This window comes from Syngnathoides biaculeatus, chromosome 5, assembly GCF_019802595.1.
Source record: "Syngnathoides biaculeatus isolate LvHL_M chromosome 5, ASM1980259v1, whole genome shotgun sequence".
Classification (NCBI taxonomy): domain Eukaryota; kingdom Metazoa; phylum Chordata; class Actinopteri; order Syngnathiformes; family Syngnathidae; genus Syngnathoides; species Syngnathoides biaculeatus.
Window position 1 is genome coordinate 23,607,365 of NC_084644.1, and position 25,679 is coordinate 23,633,043.

Sequence of the window (25,679 nt, forward strand, 5' to 3'; positions counted from 1 at the left end):
GGGGTTGACTCTCTCCGATCACATCAAAATCAACGAAATGGCGGCCCGTTTTTCAGTCGAGACTTTCAAAATAAAAGCATCGCAACAATAGCAGGCGGTAAGCGCTCCAAAGTGCGTCATGAATCAGCAAAACGCCGGAGCAAATTGAGGGCATCCTGAAATGATCAGAACATGCAAACGGCGGATTAAGGAGACAAGAATACAGCAACAAGCAGTTAAGGTGAAGGAAACACAATTCAAAACTCAAATCTAGTTTTGTACAAATGGGGGGGAGAAATCGAACCTGTTTGTAATTAATTTTCCCGTTTCCCAACATGCCTGCTTTCCATTATATTATGCTTTAAATTATTTCCCAATTGTTACCTTAAGGCCTTCCTTGACGCAAATTTGCTTTTGCTAATTTCCCAGAGACGTCTACTATGTTTCACTTTAAATGTGCTCGTGGAGAAAACGGAAGGTAATAGTCGCCTGTGAGACGTGAGCATAGTCTCGGGCACATTTAGTGTCCTCTCATCTCTACAAGACATAATGGCACAATACATCTAATCGAATCATAACAGTGCGCTTATAAAAAGGCGTTTGACATGCCATCAAAGTGCCAAAGTGTCCCCCCAAAACTCACAAGGAATGCATAAAAGCCGAACTACAGTTGATTCATGTAAACCCACAAAATAAAATGGAAATTGCTGTCTGTGTTGCAATGTGCTGTTTCTACCCTTAGGTGTCAGTAAATCCTTGGGCATCAAGTTCAATGGCCGAATGACCCTTTGTTGAAAAGGCAGAAACGGAAAGACGACCGAGGTCGTTCTGATCCTTTTCCTCCAACATAATGTCCTTTCTCATGCTGAAAAGGAAGCACTTCTTTTGAATCGCTTTATGACCGGTGGTGTCATGAGCCGTGCCCTGTAGACCTTGTTGGATCTCGTGTGGCGCTTTGCGGCCCAGAGGCTGCCTTGCCCCACCAGCATGTGAGAAAAAAAAGCTTGAAAAATTCCTAAAATACTGTAAACGCGTATGAATATCTGATGACATGATCCTGTAAGTCAATCAAATTGGAGCCTTTGGGTGAGCCCGAGCTAAAGTAGGAAGGAGTAAAAAGTTTTATTATCATTATTGTATAGTCGTTTTATTGGTGTGCTGGGCTGGCCCCCATTAATAGGGATGCCCAACAACAAATGATTGCTTATTACAACTACATTTTCTCAACCCCGAAGTAATACCTCAGGGACCACTGGTTTTCCGTGAACCTCAGTTTGTGAACCACTCTTCTCAATAATGTAGTTTTTTTATTTTATTTTATTTTTTTTTTATGATTGAAGTGAACCGGTCCAACTTGATTTTTTTTCCTTTCAAGCTGTCTGTTTGATGGGACTTATACCTCCCATGCTCATTACGATCACCAGTGAAAAAAAGGGAAAGAAGGTGTTCTTCTGGCTGGATTGGCTTCTGGGACTGTACTGGCACTAAAAAACCGTTTGTCTGATGGTCCCATTGGCAATACAGTATTATTTCTCTGTAATCTGCATAGACTTGCTCTTTTGCTCTCTCAACACTGAAGCCAGAAGCTGCCATTTTTCACATCCTTATTTATTTTCAGCATTTTTAATTTATTTACTAAATTTGATTAATCCTATTGTTTATAAATGTTTACTTATTTGATTGTGCATTTGGTGCCATAGAATAATTTAGTGCGTTCAATGCAATCAAATGTGGAACAGTCCAGAGAACATTGAAGATACACTATACGTAGTACCTCGGTTTAATAGTCCATCTGAGCTTACTGTATGTCGTTTTGCTGCCATCTATAGGTCAGTTGCATTTACAAAATAGTGTAGGTAGGTGCAAGCATACTGTCGTTTTCATCATGGCAAGATGAGAACTCCCAACACTCTTGTTGCCCTTACTCAGAGGAATCCTCGAAACGGCCAAAATGAAAGTGGTTCTCAGTTTTCATTTCAGCATTTCTTTAATTGAAATTGAACGTTTCTGAATGGTGACATCGACTGCATTGCTCAAAGAAGCTAAACAGAAATATTAAAAGATTACCATCATTTATTAACACATCACTTGAAATATAGTAACCCATGGATGATTATTATGATGTGTATTTCATGTATTTGACATGAATACATGTAACATGCGTTAGGCTACCTAAAGTAGCCAACTAATGTCGAGCTCTACATTTTATTTACACACAATACAGAGTATTGGGATAGCGTGACAACATACATGGAACTGTTTTGGTACTTGGTTTGTGTAACAGGCCACTTTCACTTTAATCAATTCAAGCTTTGAATGCAAACTGCTGGATAATTATGACAAATAAAAAAAGTTCAACTGAATGATATGAAAGCGCTATGAAGTATGTGTACAAGAGTTATGAAATGCAAGTGTGTGTTTGTGAGTGCATGAAAGCGCAGTTGTCAGTCACAACAAGCCCACACCTTCCAACTTTCTGTTGGTTTCCTAAACAATGAAAATCTCCGAGTAGAGGTACTTGTGCCTCAAATGTTGACGCTTCTGCAGTATCTGACTCCAGGAAGTTTCTTGTCAACTCCTAGCAATCACAGGCGCGACCTGCAGACAAAGAGCATCACATTTGGCGTTTACAGCACCGAAACGGCGACCAATTAAATATTTCTTAAATGTTCAATTCCTGTTGATGTAATATTTGTTCTCCTTTGTCCTTTTCACGTATACACAGCACCCGAGTGCGGACCAGGCCACCGCTGGTCGACATGAAGCTACGCTCCACATTGTATCAGCAGCTCAAACACGTCCAGAGTAAACATAACTTTAGACTTTGGCACGATGGCAAACGGCTGATAAAATTGTCAATATTTTAGCAGGAACGGAGAGGGCAAACTTAAGCATATCGACTGAGTATTCAAGTGTGATATTACGCATAGGTGTATATCATTTTGGGTGGCAGGCATTTGATGTGCGTCTGCTAGCTGACGAGTACTGTATACACTACCTTGATCATTGAGCATTGCCTGAGTGTTGCTTCCTGTCCTCCTCCTGCAGAGAGATGTGAGCACAGAGTGACGTATGACATACTTGTACAATTTGTTACTGACAAACATTTTCAACTGAAATAGTATAAGCAAGTTTAAGTTCAAGTATCACCTTTTGTCCTGCTTGAACTTGCACCTGCAGTGACCACCTGGGCCAAGAGAAAATTGCTCATTATATTTGGTACATAAAGGTTTAAATTCTTTTTTAAAGCATTTTTATGACCGATGTCTATACATTTGTGTACGAAGAAGTGCATGCTTGTATGTGCGTTCTGAATCTTACTGAACAGGATGGTAATGCCGATGAGACAAAGGACAGCTGCAAGAATCAAACCTCCAACACGCAGTCTGTGGTAGTCTGTGCAGATCAGGATTTACAAATTCAAAAATGTGGAGAAAATTTACCCACTGCTTTTCAGATTCCTCTTGGAGATGTTTACTTATCTAGTTTTGTGGGTATTTCTAATACCGTGTAGGATTCTTTTTAACTAGCTCCACTTTACAAATCCTAACCGCTAGCCATTTTCTATGCATTTAATCCTGTTCAGGGTCACAGCGAGCTGGAGCCAACTACAGGTGAAAGCCTGACCATGACCCGGACCGGTCACCATTCAGCTGCATGGTGCAAATGAAGACGTACAACACTTCACAGCGTCACAGAGTGGGAGTTAAATCTACCTGCCTAGGTCTACCTGCACTGAAGTCAAGCCAATGTAGCGGTACACCATACTCAACTAAATCCCCACATTAAGGATGGAAAAAAATGGTTCCACGTGCTTGAGGAAAATTCTCAACTTAGATAAACGAAGGTCTTTCTTGATTTTAGACATCGATATTTAGTATTCTCTACACAAAGAATTCAAAAAATCTCAAGTAGTCAGTGGTGGTGTGTCAGTTTTTTTTGGGTGTTATTCAACACATCAATGGAGTCCTGTTTTCAGAGTAATATCAACTCATAATTTATTTTTCACTGCTTTTAAGACTTTGATCAACCCTTTTCATGGTGACTTCCTGCTTGTTCCAGTGAAGAGCTGTCAAGTGCAATTCAAAGCGGAAGGTCTTATGTCTAATCTATTCTCATGGTGCACACGATGGATCTGATCTTGTCTTCAAAAGTCTCAAGTCCAATAACAGAGATGATCCACATCATTAGTTTAGTAAATAGTGATGGTGATTGTATTTTTAAAGAAGTTGGAGTAGATCAAGAGGATTTACCAAAGGTGAATGGGTCATCTTCAACTGTCGAGACAGAAACAAAGTTGGTATGAGTATCAGGTACATGACATAAATGAGGTGTGTCACCAAAGCTCCAGGAGTGGCGTCACAAAATCTTAATTTCAAGTCCAAACTAAAATCAACCAGCAGGTCGCTTCTTCATCGCGACAACGAGCCTTTTCACAAGGTCCTGAGAACGCGAGCGTTCCTGACCGAGAAGATCCTTGCCTTGCTGGAGTAACCTCTCTACTCATGTGACCTTGGCTCCATTTGATTATTATTTTTTTGATTTCCTATATCCCAATCTCAAGGGGAGTCATTTTAAAGAATGTCTCCTTCCAGGAGTCCACGAAGATGTGTTAGAATCTAGGGGGAATATGCTAAGGAAAAAACTGTCAGTTTGGACTTCAAATCTATATTTTGTGACACGAGTCCAACAACTTATCTGACAGCCATCGAACCGTTCAACTATCAAACAGGACCACAAGAGTCAACAGTTCAGTGTGAGATGAGCATACACTGTGGCCCAGTTTGATTCCCTCACTAATGTTTGACCACTGCTGTGTAAGGACACTGCAATGCACGTTTTGTGTGTATTCAGAACAGAATACTAGGGTCATTTGAATTAAACCTTCACATAAAGTGCATTTTTTGGATAACGATCCAACATGATCTATCATTTACACTTACGATTCTGTTCTTCGGCAAACACCATTGAGATACCTGCAAGAGATGGGAGGAACACAAATTAGCATTATGAGACAAATCTTAACGTAGGTACTGGATAGTTTTACGTATCATAAGACTGTCAATAAAATATGACAATTTGCCTTCAGAAAAGCAGGTTCTCACCTTTCGTAAGTAAAACATTTTGTCAAGTAATCTTTGCATCATTAGCCCAACACTGCATACATAAAAACTCCTGCTACCCTGAGAATACTACATTTCTGTTCCTGTGAGCGTGTTAATATTTGTGCTTGTACTTCTTCCATAGTATTCACTTGTAATTATTCCAGCGCCATTGTTCTGGCAAATCTTGGATTACATCCTGTAGGTGTAATTACTTTGACTCACATGTCATGAACACCAAAGCACAGATCTTGGACATCTTCAGGCTTGTTGACATTTTACCTGTAAGACAAATGCAGATATTGATTTGAAACCCAATGTATGCAACAATGAGTAACACATGGACTGCGACCGTTGCGTAATCAATGTGTGTGGCAAAGAACAGATGCTTTGCTTCCATGTGGTTTGATGAAGTGACATCAGCCCCAAGTGGGAATGATTTGAAATCCAGGTTCAGTTATTGTTAAGTTATTGAGTTACCTTGTGTATGATATTAACTATACAAATAAATTTGCCAATATGGTTTTACTCTTCTTTGTTTCTCTCATGTCTCATTAGCCATTCAGCTCTCAGTCTGCTGTAGCGCTCTCAAAAGCTGTGAATCTCATTGATTTGTTTGACGGTACAATATTTTGTGAAGACTTGCTACATTTCTGGTGTTGTTCGTCCTGTTGCATGGATGCTGTCCATTCTGAACCCGGCTGGCTAATTCCTTGCTCTCGTGTGAAAATACTCAAACACTCTTCATATATTTGATGCGGCCCACTTCATTATCACCATTAGGACAATGAAAACATAATTTGGAGATGCTGCATAGCTGCAGGTCAAATGAACAAGTGCCCAGTTGTGTTCTTCTGTGGAATAAGATGTTATCTCTCCAGTAACCAATAACCACATTTGTCAATATTTGTGCCATGCCAGGAACGTCATTACGTTGAAAAGGATAGTCTTTTATATCTTCTGTTAAATAATCAAACTTTAAATGTGTGTAATTCTCACAAACACACACAAACAGAAATCTGATCTGTTGTTGATGGAACAAAATAGGTTCAGGGTAATGCATTAACATTGCAGCCACGTGAAAGCCTTTTCTTGATTTCTTTTTTTCACTTAGCGTTTATTAAATTGAATCCGTGTCCCCAAGGAGATATTGCAATCCTCTGCTGCCATCCAAATATTTCTTTTTATAGATGAGGTTTCCTGGCGGACAGGAAAATCCATGACAACATGGTTAAAGTGCACTAACCATTCAAAGCTTATTCATGTCTGTTTTTACTGCTATGTTCTAATGTCTTCATAATGAACGTATGCATGGATGTGAGCTTTTACATCCCTATTAGCACAAGTCTTCTTGAACTGCAATTAAATCCCACAAGCATTTCTGAGTCGCTCCGTGTCCATGCAACGCTGACAACACAGCCGAAGGTAACACAAACACCTTCTGGATCACTGCAGAGATTTTCCACGACTGCACTTTCCCACTCAGAGCTTGTTTAACTCAAGAGCAAACACACCTTTACCAATGTCCTTTAAAAGTTTACATATACACAGTGCATGCTTTAATTGCCATGATAACATCCGTAAACACGAACTCACTTTTAGTCTGCCTGTTGTATTCTATGTATGTACTGTATGTTAATTTATGATGTAGGTCACTATGGTGAAGAAGTAAGGTTTATGATGACAATGTGAAAATATAAGTACATATGAAATGGAAATAAAAGTATATGGAGGAGGAAAAAAAAGCACTCTGCAGCTGGTATTTGAAGCCTGGGCAGGAAAAAGGAAGACAAAAGCGGGGCAAGTGCTTCTCTCCTGGTGCCTCTCCACAGCAACCCACAGCGAGGCAGCGGGAATGTACAAGATGGGAAACATGCCAACAACCACAAGAGGACAGTTTACCTCTGCAGAGAGTGTGCACGCATAGAGGACCGTGATGAGGAGGAGAGAGACTGATGAGACTGAAACAGGAGAGGGACGGAAGGGCGGGGAGAGCAGAGACCACCCAGGGGGGCAAACTGAAGGTGGGAGAACAATAAGAGCGAGCGAGTGTGAGACAGGAGATACGAGGACAAAAAGTGCAGAGGGGAGCCTTGCGCCTCTCGTCTGAAGATCAAATGATGCAATCAAATCGAAGTTGGTTCAAGGTGGAGCCTCGCGGGAGGTGAGAGCTCATATGGTACAACAGAACTTTTGAAATTGAGCACAGCCAGTTCCAAAATCATTTTCGACACGATTTGTCAAATGAAAAATAATCTGCTTCAGGATCAAATTGTCACCATTAGCAAATATTTGTATTATTTTCCAAGTTATGAGGAATTCCCCCCCCCCTCAAAATAAAAAAGAATTTCTCAAAAAAAGGACTGCAGTTTTGGGGGGAAAAAAAAACTCATAAAAGATGAAATGGGGCCCCGTACAATGTATCCAAACAGCCATATTTGATATGACTTTGTCCTCTCCAGGGCCCACAATACCCACGGAGACACTTCTTTGACTGGCCCAGTTTAAAAAAAGACTTTTCTGTTCAGTCTCTTCACTGCTGCTCTGCCTGTCTCCAACTGTGCCTTTCTGTTCTTGTTCCGTTCTCAGTTTCTTTTGTTTGTTGTCTCTGCATTCATTCAAGCGTTTATCTACAGTCCACCCACGGCAAATGCTCAAATTACAACCACTACACTTCAAACTAAAACAAAATTTGTCCTCTTCTTGTAATAAGCAGTCACATAACAAAAGAGGAAGAAAAAGTGAGAAAACAGCATTTTGGATGCCACCCGTTTTTGCTCTTTACTGTTTGATGCTGAATTATGAATTCATTGAGTTACAATGTTGTCACTCTGTTTTAAGTATGGCAGCTATTACTATTGGCCTGACACACCCCACGAGGGAAACACAAATATGATTCCCATTTACCCTTTTAAACGTTTCACAAATGTAGCAATTGGAATAAAATGGTTTGACTGATCATGCCTGGAGACTGGGATGCTAAAGAGGCAACTGTCATGTTACGATACGCTGGTCACTTGTGAGTTGAGTGGACTAAATGTGCTGCCTGAGCAGGGTGCTTATGAGACCAGCTAGCGATACCCTTGAGGCTTTCGAGGAGAGAGATTTTACTGACAAAAACCACCAAATCTGGATTGCACCACCAATGTGACTCCAATCCATGCCGCAACCTTTACGTGGGTTGAGAATTGAGCAGGCTAACAAGCTAGGTGAGTTGGTAACCCATCCGCTAGGGCTACTCTTAAGCCTCTCAAGAAGCGAGTTTTGTTTCACATACTCTTGCAAGAGAGTGTTCGTGAGGTTTTTTAACGACAAGAGTGACATTGAACGCCTCACAATTTGGACTGTAACAATGCTCCTACTTTGAGGTAGCTTGTTCGCATCTCCCGCAAATACTCATTTTTACAGCACTGCTACAAGCGCATGAACATAAGTATATTACTTTGCAATGTACACAACAGCAGTATACATTCATTGTTATGTTAACTGTTTGTACTATGAGATTTTTGGAATTGTATATTCCACTGGAGATGTGTTTTTATTGTATTTTTATTCATTCATCCATTCATATTCCGTTCCGTTTATAGTCACTACAGTACACCCTGAACTGGTCACCAGCCGATCGCGGGGCACATACTTTGTTAACAAGCAACCATTCACACCTTTAGACTCTTCAATTAACCGACTGTGCGTGTTTTTGGGATGTGGGAGAAAACCGTAGCAACTGGCGAAAACCCACGTAGGCATGGGGAGAACATGCAAACTCCATACAGGGGAGGTCTGATTTGAACCTGTGTCCTCGGAGCTCTGAGGCAAATATGCTAACCAGTGTTCCACCCTGTAAAACTATTTTATTAAAAAAAGGAAAAACCAAATCGTGAAAATTGCCATTAGTTTGGTATTTTAAGAAACAACAATATTGGATGGATATTCTTAGAATATAAATGACATAAATTGGGGTGTAAAATTTAATCCATAACCCACGGTACTACTTCTACATGTACAAAGACAGTTTAAAAGGTTCGCACTCGATCACTCAATGTAGATTAATCCAGCGAAAAAGTCTTTCGGTTTAACATATTCCCTCCAATCTGACCAAGTTATCATCACACACACACACACACACACACATACACACACACACACACACGCAAGCACATTTATTTATTTTAACGGACACAGTTAGTGTTGATGAACTGCTGGAAATTAATTATGCAAACTGACATACCACTCTTCCAAATGTTCATAAATCTTCGACGTTGTGTGCCCAGGATGTGGTCATTTTATGGAACGCGCTGTGCACAATGTCCGCGTCACATTGTCCTTTCTATTTTTTCATCTTTACACCACCCACTTGAATACTGGACCGGTATGTGAGTGTGTGTTCTTGTAATGAGTGCACTACAAAGACAGCTGTTGTTCTGTGACATGTTTCATTCCTAAATTAGAAACACTGGATTCCAGCTTTTGAGACAAAGCCTGGGAAACAGATGTACTTAAGGAGCTAAATGCCACACAGTATACAACATCATAGCAAAGATACAATTACATAACAAAGAAAAAAGCGCAATCCTGAGGGAATCATTGAGTGAGGCAGGGAGAAAAGGGGAGGAGCAGTTGTAAAAGAAAAGAGGGACGCGGTGTCATAGGAAAGAGGGAAAGAGGAAAAAAGGGAGTGGCGCATACTGAGGTAGTGAGTCACACTCAGGAGTTCTCGCGTCAAGTCTTGATGCTCACCACTGTACAACTACAGCCATCACGACTATTCGTCACTATAAAGTTGTAATTTTTGGAGATAAAGACTGAAGTCAACATAATATAATAAAGTCAATGGCACTACGTATCTTTAAATGACTGAACTTTCAAAGTCAGGATTCTCATCAAAGTTTTTGTTGGGGAAAAAAAAATCGTCACATGTATAGAGCAACACATGGACGGTGAAGGCTCAAAACAAGTCAGTTCTTGTATGCAACAATGTTGGGAAAAATGATTTGGGTCAACTGCCCCTCCCCACGAGGACGTCCTCTCCTGACCGTTCTTTCCTAAGCACTACTTTTCTTTCTGTCTCCAGTCATGCAAGGACAGAAGAGGGGAGAGTCTGTCTCATCTGAGAAAGGAAAGATAAAGCTCTCTGTCACTGCTTTCTCCCCTCTCCACATCCCTCTTCTGCGGTCACTCCAGAAGAGATGTGGTGCATTTAAATCCGAGTGACCCAAAAGAGCATCTCCACTTTTAGACTTGTGAGAGTGAGATGCTTGCACTTTCTCCTTGAAGGTGGTTGTCATTGAAAAGTACAACGATCAACATATGATCCATACTGCTAGAGTAAAACAATACTGACAGATATTGTCATCAGTCTGTGAATTTTCTACAGCCTATCCTGTTCAGGGTCACAGATGATCTGGAGCCTACACCAGCTGACTTTGGGTCAGAGGCAGGGAGTGCCCCGGACTGGCTGCCCGCCAATCACATGTTACATATGGACAAACAGACCACACCTGTGGTCAATTGAATATTCATTAACCAAACATGCAAATTTCTGGAATGCGTGAGCAAGACAGAGCATGCAAACTTCAGAGAGAAAGATTCAAACGCAGAACTAGTGACTGTGAGGCAGATGTCCCGACCACATTCTTGATCATACTTCTATAAACGAGTATTCTGTTGTTACCTTTGCATTAAAAACTTCTTTAAATTTGGCAGCAGCGCCATTCCATTAGCACTGTAAATCAAGCATTCACGCAACTGTTAATTCAGAAGTAAAACTTGCTTTTAAAGGTCAACTGTCATCCCTATGAACATTCTAAAATAGTTATTGTAATGAAAAATACATATAACATTATTCACTTCAATTTCTATACGAAAAAATAAATATGAGCGGAGAGCGCGTCATCCATGCACAAAATTGCGGAAATGTCATTCATCGACATCCAAGTGGTCGCCATATCGCCTGCATCCCCTGTCCGTGACGTCACCCCGGACATTCGCCATTGAAAACACGCGGTGGACCCTACTATGGGTGATGAACACACCCCTTCTGACACGGAAGCTCTTTTCGAAGAAGAGAACGTAACACAACCGAGTGAAGTTACCGGGGCAATATTACCCTATTGTTTCGAGCCATATTCAGATGATATGCAATCACGGCCAAACCACATACGTCACTTCCTGCTTCTTCTCGAAAACAAATCCCTGAGAGGATTTTCATGGCGGGAGTTACAAAAAGCTGTATACATCAAAATCATGTTTTGTGGTGAAAAAAAGCATGGATCCATGTCGGCTGCCGTTTTTTTCATTGACAACATACTAAAAATCATGCATTTCATGACAGTGGCCTTTTAAAGTTCAGTCATAGCTTTGACGTTTCTCGCCTTGTTCAACCACAAAATTGGTTGTGATTCTCAAGTCTTAGCTGCAGGAGGTATAAGGGAGCAACAACGACAACAGGCATGTGATTTCACTGAATGAAAAAAGACTGAAAAATAGCCAGGTTCAGACCATGTATTCAACAGAACAGCAGCATGTTTACACACAATCACGAGTGTTAGCACTAGCTTGCGAGGCTACGTAATTTTTTTATTGCCTGTTTGTGAGCCCTATCGTATTAAAAGTACGTGAACATACCTCAAGCAAGCCTTACACGCACGCCCTCCCCTCTCCTGTGCATCGGTGACCGCTAACAAAGTTTTTTCCTCTGTTTTCATCTTTTAATACAGTCGGCGTGATCCACTCGTGTTCTCATCATGTTTACACACAAACACTCGTGCTAGCACTAGCTCGCTAGGGTACGTAAAATTTTGTTGCTTGCTTGCAAGCTGTATTGTATTAAAAGTGCATGAACATACCTCAAGCAAGCCTTACAATAACGATCAATCCTGTCCTGAGGACCGGTGACCACCTACACATGTTTTTCTTTTTTGTTCTTACAATACAGTCGGTGTGATCCACTCGTGTTGTCACGCCCACGATAACGAGTGTAACCAGTCACATTTCAGTTGACCAGATAAAAGCCCACTGATCGCAAAAAATAGGATTTGGCGGTATTGGAAAACAAGATTTTATTGCAGTAGTCTGATTCTGCAATACTGAAACAGCAAATTTGTTTTGTAGTCCGATCAGCACATTATGTGTCGTCTGTCTTAGCTGTTTTGTCCCTCCCATTGTGCTGTGTTTTTTTTTTAAAGAACTTTTTTGTCCGTCAGGTATTTACAGAACTAAGTCAAAAGACACGTAAAAAAAAAAAAAGTTTATAAATATTACTGTATAAAAATAAAGTAGCTTTTGGATTCAAATATACTCTGCACAATGGTGACATAGAGTAAATGTGCCTCTTGGAGCCAATCAATTATGTCATTTAACGGGAAATTATGACAAAACTGATTGTTCAAACAGCAAAAAAACCCAACACAAAATAAAAACGAATTATTGTCTGATTTTGATCAGGCCCATATAATCGGTGTAAAGTCTAATAAGAACAATAACAACATCTTAGGCACATATAAGCTCTGTTGGGAGCAGCCATATTTTCACTGTTGGTAAATGACATCACTGCGCATGGCCTGATGATTCAACTAAGGCTTTTATTTTGAGCATTTTCACTCAGTTTGGACTTCTAAAGCAATGATAATCAGATTTGAATGCGCCAAGAAAACCTGGCTGGTGTTATAAAGTAGCTCTTTATATTTATTTCAGACCTATTTACAATTTTACAATTTAATGGACAAACAAGAAAGGAAATAAAATAATAATGAAGATATTAACACTAATGATTTAAAGCAAGAATCTAAAATGCTGGACATTTCTTGAACACTCGGGAGAATGGAATTACCCTTCATAAGTTTGAAAGAGACCCTGTTCGTTGTGAAAAAATGGATTGCACGGGTGCAGAGGACGAGTTCTTCGTGGGTTCCAAATAATAGGTAGGTGTGTATACAGCTACTAAAAAAATTAATAGTTTCGTAATCGGTCTCTCTCATAACGTAACAAAAGATCCGCGTATGAAATGTGTCGATGTGCGTGTCGCCCAGCCAACAATGTCTCACTCAGCCTCGTCTCGATAGTGTTCATCAAGTACTGCGGCGACTTTTAACATACCCCTAAAAGCAGCATAGCTCGGTTCCACCTCCTCCTTATATGCCACCACGGGCGCGGAAACTCAGCCGCACCAGATGAGGCGCCGCGTTCGGCGGTCACAGCTTCTACGAAGGCTGCGCGTTGGGCTTTGCGACGGAGGCGGCTCTGAAGAACCCAGCCGAGAATGCGTTACTCAGTCGCGTGCGCGCATAAAGCGCCCCGGCTCGACTGTGAGCACCCCCTAAAGCAGCACCACTCGGCTCTGTCATAAGCCACACCGGCCGGCTGCGATGAGCCATCAGACGGGGATGCGGTTTGGCCGTGATTGCATATCATCTGAATATGGCTTGGAACAATAGTGTAATATAGCCCTGAGGTCTCGAAACAACAGTGTAATATTGCCCCGGTAACTTCACTCGGTTGTGTGGTGTTGTCCTTTTCGAAAAGAGCTTCGGTGTCAGAAGGGGCGTTGGAAAAATCCAAATATCTCTGTTGTTCGGCTTCCATAGTAGCAGGCACTGCGTGTTTTCAACGGCGGAAGTGGCGATGACGTCAAGGACAGAGAACGCGACTAATATGGCGACCACTTGGATGTCGAGGGACACTCATTTGCGCAACTTAGCACATGGTTTACGCACGATCCGCTCACATTTATTTGTATATATATATATATATATATATATATATATATATATTGTATATGTGTATATATGTATTTGTATAGAAATTGAAGTGAATACTGTTATATGTATTTTGCATTAAAATTTCTATTTTAGAATGTTTATATGATGACAGTCCCACTTTAAAATATCACATTGACGTTGAATTGCAGATGAGAAACTTGAATTGAATTGAATTTGAATTTATACAAATATGGAGTATATAATTGGTCACTACTTTACAGATCTCATCCAATGCAGGAGTTTTCTTCAACATAACCTCTGCATTAAACAAAGGAATAGTCGTACATTTTGTTGCATCTTGTTTTCACTTTTTTCTTCCCTCAACTTTTATTTACAGTTGCAAAGAGCTGAATCCACAGAAACATAAACAATCAAACAAGAGACAATCAAGAAATGTACATTTAATATTTAGTGATGATCTTGAGGAAATTAGATTTATAATGATCCCATCCGACAATGACGTGCATCAATTGAGTGAATGTGGCACCATAAAAATCACAAATTGTGGTTGTGTAATATTTGAAGTACAATACCTACTATGGGCTAAAGTCACTCAAATGGCTTTCGGATTCTTTTTATTCACTATAAATATAAACACGAGCAACTCAAATCCATTGCCATTTATTTGAAAGACACATTTACTCCACATCTAGTTCCCTTATGCCAAAGTAGCTAGTATCTTAATGTTATCAGTACTACTTTTATCAGGTGGCCTTTTCTCACACACGCGCACAGAATTTCAGAATAGAGCAGTTTTGCTATTAAATGTGATAACTAATGTGCAGATTAAAGTTTCTTGTGTCACAATTAGAGGCTCGGACAAAGTCATTCGCTTGTTTTTGGAGTCCAATTTCAGTCGACTTCACATAACTGCGCATATTCTGTAGTTTTTCTTGAGGATTGTGCAAGACGTTTTATTGTCAGTGCAGGGATTTAAAATGTGAAATAATTTTAAATGAGCACCAGCAGGAGCGTATTGTAACGACAAAGAAATATTTCTAAACACGTTTGCTACATTAAAACAGGCTAAACTGAGACCAGCTGAGTTGAAAGATGCTCACAAGATGGAGCGTCATCAGCACATTTTTTTTTCTCAAGTGCAGTGAAGGGCGAGACTCAGCTCGACCAAAAGTACAAACTCGTGTATCTCGCCAACTTACCCTTGACGCGCTGGACTCAGAACCAAACGAAAAAGTTAGCCGATGGAAGATCTCGCGACTTGAGCCTCGTGTCTTCTTGTCCGCTCAGTCGGTCAACTCCCTTCTCCACAGGTTGGCAGGCGGTTTACGAAAGGGAAGTTCCAGAGTCCCGATCCCAGGTCAGTTTCAGTTGTTGCGTGAGCCGCTAGGGGCGAAGCGACGTGGTTCGGTCGGGCTGATCTTGGGCCAGGTCTACGAGTCCGAAGGGGAGTGTCGCTGTCATGTTTGCTTAACGAGAGCGAACATGTCAAATTCTCCCCCTTTGATGATTCACTCCGGCATGAGACGCGTAACGTCGATTCGTTACAATTCTATAAGATTATGTATTTGTCTTATGTTATGCAGGAACACAGTTCACACTGCCAATACTATGTGCCACTAAACTGATTGAATATTGACTGTAATCGTCTAAAAATAAAATTGAAAAAATAAAATGATCAATTTTTATTCAATGTCACTCATTACAACATTGTCGTTTAGATTTATTTGATTGAAGCGTTTCTCCTGTACAGACAAAACACCAAGCTCCTAAAAGTAGATATCTATTCCAATATGACTCCAGACTGAATTTACATACAACACAGAACTGATCGACCTAGGATGGCGCGTTTCCTCCTCCAAATTCCCCCACCCCACCCCTCTTTATCTCCACTCCACCCATCTCCTGTTTGCTCCAACTTCTCCCACAAGGAAACCGGTTCGTCAGGTTCCGCATCAGATTTCACTGTCATCGTCTTTGCTGCAATGGGGAGCAAGAGAGAAAGGGGGAGGGGGGGTGTTATAATGGCCGGTTTTTCTGACAATTGGGCCAGGGGAAGGATGTTTGCACTCTGACGGTAAGAAAAAACATCTTACCTAGAGCGTCTGGAGCACTTGTTGTCTGTAAAGAAAAGTCAAAATTATTTTGGTCAAAGGAAGTAAATGAGACATTCACAGTAATGTTACTATATGTTTGAAAAAATCTGTAGAGTGACAAACTTGATCCAGATAGGATCCTATAAGCGGTCCAAGGTGATATTAAAAAGTACCACTTACACACTAAAATACTGACCCCTCCGATGACTAAAAGGGCGGCACAGATCAGGCCTGCAATCCGCAGCCTTTCATAGTCTGTCAAAACAACAACAACCGTTTTTCAGATTTTGAGGGCTCTATTTTAACAAACAAATGTTATTTAAATCAGTGATACATACTTTGTAACATTTAGTGCATTTCAAATAAAATAATTACATATACTTCAGATTAAGTTATGTACAACAACAGAGACCTTTACCCCCAGTATAAAAATACTCATTATAGAAATAATTCTAAATACACCCCGAGCCCTTCAAACAGATGAAACTGAGGATGTATACTTACTATAAACAAATGCACCTATACAGCAAACGAAAGAACAGGAGAGACAAAACGGTTACCACCAAAATATTATGGTCTGACACTTGTTGCCACAAAGGGTCTCAATATAGAAGGCCAGCAAAAGTAATTTTATATCTCATTGTCATTTACATACAGTATTAGCCTTTAACCTTCCTGTTGACTTAATTTGGATCACCACATATATTAATGGGTCAATATGAGCTGCTACATGTTTACTCAATAAAAGTAAAATATGTGGTTGGATTTTTTTTTTATTTTTACTGTAAAATTAGTCAATATGATCATGATTGAGTCCTACGGGAGGGTTAAGTTTCTCCACAAACCAGTTTGTCCACCTCAGAGACAAACCAAGGCAGGGCCAGAGTTTTTTCCTTACTTGCTTCAGTTTCAGTGAAGAGAGTGAAGACCACTAAAAAAAAAAAAAAAATCCATTAATAATGGAATTTCCTGCTAGCCTTGGGGCTCTGTGACTTTCTTAATTATTATTTAAAATATTTTTTGTACCTGCACTAAACATACATGCTGTACTTTAATCGTCATGAATTTAAATATGCCCATGTTCAAGATGTTTTAAGGCGTATACCTGCTATGACAGCCACAAGCGTGAGATGTTCCATCTTCACAACTGTTAAGCAACAAAAAGGGAAAACATGACTGTGGAAGTGAATAGGAGACACAATTTTGCTCTCATGACTTTGCCGTTGTTTTACAGACACACACACACCCTTCTCCCCTCTCATCAGGAGGCCCATCCTTGTAGTGTGAGAGGTCAGCGTCCCGTCAGCAGGGATACATTTCGCATGTTTAGAGAATAAACAGCAAAGTTTCCAGGCAACTTGCATTCCGCCTCTCAAATAAAAGAAAAATCCTAAAACACTACGACAAACACCGTCATGTGCCTTACTATTAGCCCCCTCACAAATTAAAAAAAAAAGTTGAAGGGAAACCCAACAACAAATGCACAATTATAGGCCATGATTTTCCATTTCATCATTTAAGTTTGGAAGAGGAACAAAAAGTTTGTTTGCATCCATACATAAACATGCATGTACAGTTTGGGCATTTCTGCTGCATTATTTTTAAATAATTCACTGAGATACCTACATTTTTTGCCAACTGTATCATGTAACATTTCATTGACAAAGGAGATTTTTTCCAAGCATTTTGAACTGTGACAGAAATGTTTGATTTATCAACTCACCTCCAACTGACCTTTCCATGTATCTTTAGTAATTGTGCTTTTACAATTTCTGTTAATGAAGTCAAAGCAAGATAAACTTAAAAAAAAAAAGAGTGGGATCATGATGTTACAAAACCTTTTGTTACTTATCTGTTTCCACAATCTGTACTTATGTAATTAGTCTCTTCCAAGGTTTCAATGAATGCGCATGTAATGAAAACAAGAAGTGTATAGCAGAAAGCTTGCCTTGCTTTGCATGTTTTGTTTGTCATCTTCAACTATGACCTCTGTCCGGAGGTCACAGTGACTGTGACTATCAGGTAGCATGACATAAGTCAAGGTCACTCAGAATTTTGACTTTCAAGTCTTACGTATGCCTCACAAATACTGATAAAGTCATCAAGACCAAATCCCAAATCTAAAGGTACTTTTATTCAAAACATTTGCTTTCTTACCTCCTCAAAATTTCAAGGCTCATTATTTTAGTCAGCATTTTTTTTTCAGTCCAAACTCTAGACTCACAAAAAAGCTTCCATCACCTAATAAAAACTTGTCTCCCATAATGCAGTGCTCTTTCATACCTCGACTTACCTGGACAGATGGGTACTGACGTGTAAAAAAAAATTGTCCAAATGTTGCAAAGCCGCTGCCTGGATTAAAGACTTTATTTTCAGTTTCACCTGATTTTGTGGCGCTTGCTCCTCCTCTTTATTTACAGTATAAACTATTGTGTATCTGCACATATATCTGCTTGTGTGTGTGTGTGTGTGTGTGTGTGTGGTGTGTGTGTGTGTGTGTGTGTGTGTGTGTGTGTGTGTGTGTGTGTGAGAGAGAGGCATGTTTGTAACTTCACTGGGCACCATTATCTGCGTTTTCCCAGCATGCCACAGCGCGTTACAGCTGCTGAAAAGAATTTCTTGTAAAATTTTAATATTCAACTCTCAATTTCCTCAACAAGTTGAGATAATACAATGAGGTCTTCACACTTTGTGTTACTGCTTTATTGTATTATTGTTTTGTTCGTTTTGTTTTTTTTTTTTTTTTTGGGGGGGGGGGTCTTTCCACAAGGCCAAGCCAATGACTGTGGAGTGATATAAACTGTGTATGAAGAAGCCAAGACTTATGAGACGGGAAAAGAAAATGCTAAAGAATACCCAGTGGTGGTGTGGTGAGCAACTGGTTACCAGGTCTGCCATAGATTTGAGGACCTGGATTTAAATCTAGTCTGGTTTACCCGTATGGAATTTGCATGTATTCCCCTTGCCTGTATGGGTTTTCTCTGGGTACTGCGGATTCTTCCCACATCCCAAATCATGTGTGCTAGGTTGAGCGAAGACTCTACATGACCTGTAGGTGTCAATGTGAATCTGTTTGTTTGTTTATATGTGCACTGCGGTTAGTTGGAGACCAGTTCAAGGTGTACCCCACCTCCCGCCCAAACCTAGCTGGGATAGTACAAAACATGGAGGGAAGGAAATCATCTAGGGCAGTGGTTTCATAAACCTTTTTGCCGCACAGCTCCCCCTTTTTGGAAATTAAATCCCCCCACGTGCTTCCAAAATTTCACTCCGCCTCCATTATTCTTTGTGAATCAACAAAAACAGAACATCAGCTGGGGTAACTTAAGGAAAAGTGTCCATGGTAGTTACGTGTAGACCTGTGCACCCCCTGTCATAAGACCACACATCCCTTGGGGAGGGCGCCCCCTCCAGTTTTGAAGTTTTCAAAGTGGGTGAAGCCTAAAATAGGCGTGACAACATCACTGTGTCGTGGTCTGCTTCCCATTGTGTTGTTGATCTGGACTAATATCTCCATTGTCTCTGGAGGTCCAAGAGGCAGCAACATATAGCCAAGGTTCCGGACAGAGGCACATTCTTGCTATAGTGTCTTTGGCCCAATATCAGAAAACTCTTCAGGCCCCCTTTGGCTTGGGGCCCAGCCTAGACAACTGGTTGGCTTGCCTCTGGATGCAGCTAACAACTTCAAGCTAATTCTGAAGCTGCCGAACATAATGATATTAATCAGTGATCCCCTCATTTATATTCTTTAAAAATTAAGTCAGTTGTAATGGGCAACAAAAGAAATGCTGCATACTTGGGAAAAATTAGATTAAATACACAAGTTCTGGATTCGACATTCTGTCAGTGGCAACCATTTATCGTATTGTTAAATGACAGTGTCAATCGTGATCAATCTTGTGCTTTCTTAAACAGGAACATTAGATTGTGTAGGTAGGTAGGTAGGTAGGTAAATAAAGTGCCTGCATATGTAGCCCGCCCCCCACCTCTCTCTCACACACGCACACACACACTCAGTCACAGATAGTTGTGTTGTTATGGTGGTATTTACTGTGTTTGTCTCCAAACAGAGAAACTAAAAGACTTAGGACAGGTTCACTGACATTCAATGTGAAACCCATCAGTTCAAAATCCAAGGTAAAATAGAGAACAACAAAGTCACCTCTTAGTCTTGTAGACCCTGTCATGCTCCTGGCTTCCTGCCCAGGCTGGGCGTGGCTAGCCAATTAGTCAGGCACACCTGCACCTTGTCCCAGCTGATGCCTCCCAGTATATATAGGACCGGGGGACGACTTGTCCTCCGCCAGATTGTCGTCCTTGATGCCTCGTTCCTGCACTCCTGTTTGCCTGACTTCTGCTCTCCGTGTACCGACCCATGCCTGTCCACTGACCAGCCTCGTAATCCTGCCGTACTATTACTTCTGATTGTTTGGACTGTCTGCCTGATCCCAGACCTTGGACCGAATAAAGGTTTCCTCTGCACTGTCTGCTTGTCTTTGGAGTCATGTATTTGGGTCCACCCTCGAGCCCCGTTCATGACAGACCCAAGAAACAAAAATAAATTTTAAGTGAGCAGCTGAAGCAACACATTGCTGCATGCTAACTGTGCTGTATCAACTAATACATGAGGGAGAATTCCCTCCTGCTGATATGCAATTGTAAGTCTGACACAGGTGTTACAATTCAAATGGTGGATAAAAAAAACATCAAACAACAGTGGCTGTATTTCCTTGTTGTCTCTTGTCTATTTCTCAATTTTGCAATCCATCCATCCTTTTCCTGAGCCACTTATCCTCATGAGGGTTGGGGAAGTGCTAGACCCAATCCCAACTGTTGGGCTGAAGGCAGGGCACACCCTGAACTGGTTGCCAGCCAATCGCAGGGCACATGGAGACAGACAACTGTTGAACTAACAATCACACCTACGGGCAATTTACAGTGTCAAATTAATGTTTCGTGTTTTTGGTATGTGGGAGGAAACTGGAGTGACCGGAAAAATCTCACGTAGGCACAGGAAGAACAGTCAAACTCCACACAGGGATTTGAACCCCAGTCCTCAGAACTGTGAGCCCAACACTCTACAGCTGCACCACCGTGCTGTCTGGGAGGTTCATACAGCTTTAAAACATGTATGACAATCAAAAAAAATTGTGATCTTCAGAGATTTCACCTAATGTGGGAGTGGGCTGCAACCTAACCTGGGCGATAAACGAGGTATTTACTGTATACCGTCTTTTTTGGAATATTGATATAGTTTTCAAATGTTTGTGCTTAGCCCATGCATGATTGTTATTGTTGAAATTTCCTTCCTCTTAATCTAAAGTTCATTTTTGATTGATTGACAAATTGCGTGTTCAAAGACTTCAGTCTGCGTGACTCCGTGGTTGGAAGTGTCCTGGAACAAATCTAATGAGTTGCATTTTTTTAAGGCCTGAAGACATGAAGGGTAACCGCCACTAGAGGGAAGACTTCCCAACCAAGACCGTGGACAAATATTACATTTGCGTCCGAAGTGTATAAACTGCTTTATGGCTGTTGTAATTACAGTAATTACTGCACAGCCAATATTCATCTGATATATAATTGTCACTTTCTGACTCAGCCATAACAAGCAGATTGAAGCGCATATAGTGTCTTGTTCTTTTGTCCCTGGCATAAATTTATCAAACCCAAAAAGAACGCGTATAATAACCCATGCAAAAAAATCTCTTAACAAATTTACTAAAACAACCTTACAAGAAATTTGCCTTTGACACGGTGACACTTTAAAGGTTTTAAATTAAAAAGATTTTTTTTTATAGAATGTAGTACATTACAAGACTGGGTCAGAAATGCTTCACATTGCAATTATAATTTACAAATTTACATAAACAGCTCGATATTTTCTTTGAATGTTGTGGGTGAAAACAAAAACACGACCACGAGGGATCACAAAACACAGCCCCGCCTCTAATTTTCCCGACATGCACTTCTTCCACTCTTTCAGTGATCCCTCTGCACTTTCCCAATTCGCAGTCATTGGAAGTGATTCCACTTGCAGGGTTAGTTGAAATCCCTGTTGTGTCACTGAAACCTCAAAACAACATTTTTACTCTGTCTTCTGCCATCTTAACTCGTTCATGTTTACTATATATTGATAACAGTCCATATTGTCATTTGAACAGATTATTGGATTGAATTCAGATTTTATTATGTCAGTTGTCGGCTTGAAGGTTATTTTTCTTTTGTTTTGAATTTACTATACATTGATAACAGTCCATATTGTCACTTGAACAGATTATTGAATTGAATTCAGATTTTATTATGTCAGTTGTCGGCTTGAAGGTTATTTTTCTTTTGCTTTGAAAAATCCTTGGATATGATTGAGAATGTATCATCATCTTCTTCCTTACCCCCTGCAAGGAAACAAAACAAACCAAAAAAACATCACAATTTATTAAAGAACTGCCTAACTAAATAATTGGTCAGCACAGATCCTGATAAAGTAAACAACACGGAGTCAATTTAGACTCAAGCCTGAACTTACGGAAACATTTCTGGAAGGTCTCAGATCTCTGCAGAAATATGAAACACAGAGCAAATGCCAGGACGGTACCAAAGAATGCCCCGATGACGCAGCCAATGAGGATGGCCGTGTTCATTCCATTATCTACAGCGTTGGTGGGGAAAATGGAAGATGGAAAAGAAACCTTGGAAACGATTCCATACTACATCTGAACACAACTGTAGTACAGCAAATTGATGGACGGTTGAAGTAGTATAGTACTCCTCACCATAAACACGCAGGGTGGCAGTAGAAGACCCGAAACCATTTGGCAACTGACAAACGGCTCGTGTGTTATTGTCTGAATTGGACGTTCCTCTGATGGTCCACACAGCAAGTGACTGTCCTTGTTTTAGATGACAACTTCCATAAACAGCCTAAGGACGTTGATGACAACAAGGAACGAAAAGAAATGGCGTTTAAAAAGTTTGATCTTGAACTTCCAGTTGTAGTAGTTTAACAATAGCTGTAGACAAAAGGGACGAAATCCATAATTGGAATGCAAAGCTGTACCGGATATGACTTTAAATCAAATCAAACCATTATGCCAAAACTGGCAAATCCAACGTTTGCTCTGTGTGTGTGTGTGTGTGTGTGTGTGTGTGTGTGCCAATTTGGCACAGCAGTCTGGGACAAGCTAGCCATATTGGTACAACAAGGGTTATTTTTTCTCAATTTGACATGTGCCCTGCGCAGTGACGATTTGCAAGCAGGAAGTGATCTAAACTTAGACTTGCTCAGACCACTTCTACGTCCGGTGCAGTAGATTGGCTGCCAGTCTGACGTGATTTTGATGGATTTGATGACGGCAAAGGCAGATGCTGAGCCCCGCGGATTTGTGAGGTGGATGTCAAATGTAAATCCGTTCATATCAAACCCCATGAATAGTTCTATCAATCGTTTTACTGAATATACAGTATTACTAATATTATGATAATTATTATATTTTTCAATTCAGCCCACGAGCCGGCAAGGGGGTGGAGGTGGGGCAGTCTGCTTGTAGTTCTGTAAACGTAAACATATTTTGCGCACTTTGACCTCCCGGATTTGAGCAAATTAGATTTTTCTTCCAGCATGTTAAAGACTGTCTGTGCCCTTCATTTAATTGGAAAGAGTTTGATTGGATCAGGGTTGAAGTCGGCTGTGATTACGCACACAACAGTGCAGAAATCCCTCTGTTAGATGCGCCGGTCCACAGAATTATAACACGTGTTTATCCCACTCATGTTAATAGAGCACTTTGTGGACAAAGTATTAACTTTGTCTTTGTTTGTGCTTCTAAATTAACTACTAATGACGAATGAAAAATAAAAAAGGAAGGGGCAAATCATTTTGCTTGGCACTGTGTAGTCAAAACAATCCCTTACAACCTAACCCTAACCCTTACAAAATTGACTGAAAATGGTATTTAGTATGCACCTCAGGCCAGTAGTTGGTGACAGTACAGGTAACTAACACTACTGCTTATTCTTGCAGGTAATAGAACTGTAGTTTGAAGACAATTTGTCATCCACACGAGGAAAAAAAGAGCAGGATCATTGGCCACTCAGAAAAGCAAAGCAAAACAGGGCAAATCCAGCCAAAGACTGCCATTTTTCATCAGTTACACATGACAAATGGTCATAATAACCGCATCCTACAGGCCAAACAAGGTTTGTGGTTGTTATCTGACCTGGGGGATGTCTTCCACATGCCCACCAGGGCAGGTGAGGCTGTAATTTCCGTGTCCCCCGAACAAAGTGAAGGTGACAGCAGATGTTTTAGGCCCACCACAGCTTAACACAGCGGGGTCCCCCACAAACACAGAGACGTCCACCGGTAGTGAAATATTCGTGGACGTGGTGCTTGTATTTTGTGCTGCAAGGAAACGGGGAAGTATTGCGCATCCAAACTAAAAATTTCAAGCAGTGTTTTGTCATGAAATGCGCACTGGATAGTGAAAGCAAAATATACATAAATACTCGAGCTCAACTTTTTAAAAAGCAACATACCTGATGAGGGTGTGATGATGTGGCTCAAGAGCAGCAGGAACAGGCCAATGTTCTTCCTCATCCTTTGTGTAGTTTCCTTTCAATCTGTCCAAACTTCATACCACAACGTCAAACACAGACAATGCTTTGGAGTCACGTCACCCCAGCACATTTGAGAAAAATCTGCTTGAATAATCAGGAAATGATGAGAAAGTGGAAATAAAGAGGATCCAATATAACATTTGCATTATTTATTTGTCCAGGTAAGATTTGCAACGTAAGATTTGCAATGTTGACCTGGCAGCAGAGTAAATGTGATCTTTTATTGTTATGGAGCATCTTCTGAGGGTTTCAGCAATACTGTATGAGTGTGATGGTGGGTAGAACCCTGAAAGTAAAAGTAGTTTACTAGATTGCAAGCCAAATGAAAGAACTGGGCTTATTTTTGTATGCCTCTATTCATCAAGCTGTTTGATTTTCTTCATTGTGAATTACACATGAACAAAAAATATTTCATTTCCACTTGAACTGAGTGGCTTTCAAATTAAGATTTTCAAATGAGTGTTTTCCAGGCTAATTTCAAGCAAGCCTTTTCAGAATCAAGAATAAAAGAACAAATTTAATGCTTCAACTTTAAAAAACTACAACAACAACAACAAAACAACAACCCACAACTAACCTTAATGTGAGGCAAAGCTTCCCCCTTAAATGATGATCACTACAGCGCTTCAAAAAAAAAAGATCCAAAAGACCTTCTAAAGAGCACAATGAAGTCCAGTGAATAGCTACAAATAATAAATTGTATGTAAATAAATTGTGATCATCGTCTTCCTTCTTATTTCAGATGAAGGGCCCAGGACGACTGTGAGAAAGTGTCTCATTCAAATGATACATTTCTGCACTGGAGAACCCCCCCCCCCCCAAAAAAAAAAAAAACAGGTTTGGCTGGCTTTAAGTTGCTTAGTGGCAGTGATTTACATTCCTTTGCCTTTGAGAAACACCGCACACACAAACAATTACAAAAATAGAGATCAAGATCGAGGGTGTAGTCATGCACACGGAGATGATCATAATTGCTATTTTAGACAGCCCTATTTTCATTGAAGAGATCTTATTTTTTGAAGTTGGGACCTGAAAAATTTTGTTCCATCCATCCATTTATCATCACACGGGAATTTTGGAGCCTATCCCAGCTACCATCGAGCAGGAGGCGGGTACACCCTGGACTGGTTGCCAGCCAATCGCAGGGCACATGGAGACAGACAACAGTCGCA

General features: G+C 40.5%; 2 protein-coding genes and 1 long non-coding RNA gene across 4 annotated transcripts; all 3 read right to left on the reverse strand.

The window, feature by feature from the left end:
- Nucleotides 1–1,947: 1,947 nt before the first annotated feature.
- Nucleotides 1,948–16,138, reverse strand: LOC133500458 (phospholemman-like). 2 transcript variants are annotated; one of them, XM_061819138.1, is made up of 9 exons: nt 16,088–16,138; nt 15,892–15,916; nt 14,998–15,775; nt 5,307–5,363; nt 4,923–4,955; nt 3,301–3,375; nt 3,130–3,166; nt 2,978–3,021; nt 1,948–2,577 (listed from the first exon to the last, which is right to left on the reverse strand). In XM_061819138.1, the coding sequence occupies exons 4-9, from the start codon at nt 5,356–5,358 to the stop codon at nt 2,558–2,560; spliced, it is 261 nt and encodes an 86-aa protein (XP_061675122.1). In that variant the 5' UTR covers nt 5,359–5,363; nt 14,998–15,775; nt 15,892–15,916; nt 16,088–16,138; the 3' UTR covers nt 1,948–2,557. The 2 variants fall into 2 exon arrangements, with proteins under 2 accessions (XP_061675122.1, XP_061675121.1); XM_061819137.1 differs by lacking the exons at nt 15,892–15,916; nt 16,088–16,138 and adding an exon at nt 4,233–4,256.
- A 649-nt stretch (nt 16,139–16,787) lies between these two features.
- Nucleotides 16,788–18,288, reverse strand: LOC133500459 (uncharacterized). The gene is made up of 3 exons (XR_009794907.1): nt 18,185–18,288; nt 16,997–17,038; nt 16,788–16,822 (listed from the first exon to the last, which is right to left on the reverse strand). It is a non-coding gene; the product is annotated as an uncharacterized LOC133500459 (long non-coding RNA).
- A 3,433-nt stretch (nt 18,289–21,721) lies between these two features.
- On the reverse strand, nt 21,722–25,286 carry LOC133501170 (uncharacterized). Its single transcript, XM_061820707.1, has 6 exons — nt 25,085–25,286; nt 24,427–24,519; nt 24,108–24,292; nt 22,665–22,812; nt 22,418–22,540; nt 21,722–22,286 (listed from the first exon to the last, which is right to left on the reverse strand). Exons 2-6 carry the CDS (start codon nt 24,485–24,487, stop codon nt 22,198–22,200), a joined length of 606 nt encoding a protein of 201 aa, XP_061676691.1. The 5' UTR covers nt 24,488–24,519; nt 25,085–25,286; the 3' UTR covers nt 21,722–22,197.
- Nucleotides 25,287–25,679: the final 393 nt, after the last annotated feature.

Bases quoted from the DNA above. Each gene is read 5' to 3' on its own strand.
- LOC133500458 (XM_061819137.1), bottom strand. From the start codon at position 5,358: ATGTCAACAAGCCTGAAGATGTCCAAGATCTGTGCTTTGGTGTTCATG. The intron at 3,376-4,232 runs GTAAATCCTCTT...TGATCTGCACAG, and splicing joins AGATGACCCATTCACCTTTG to ACTACCACAGACTGCGTGTT. The intron at 3,167-3,300 runs GTAAGATTCAGA...CTCTTGGCCCAG, and splicing joins CGGCATTACCATCCTGTTCA to GTGGTCACTGCAGGTGCAAG.
- LOC133501170 (XM_061820707.1), bottom strand. From the start codon at position 24,487: ATGAGGAAGAACATTGGCCTGTTCCTGCTGCTCTTGAGCCACATCATC. The intron at 22,813-24,107 runs GTCAGATAACAA...CAACGTCCTTAG, and splicing joins ATGTGGAAGACATCCCCCAG to GCTGTTTATGGAAGTTGTCA. The intron at 22,541-22,664 runs GTGAGGAGTACT...CCAACGCTGTAG, and splicing joins TGCCACCCTGCGTGTTTATG to ATAATGGAATGAACACGGCC.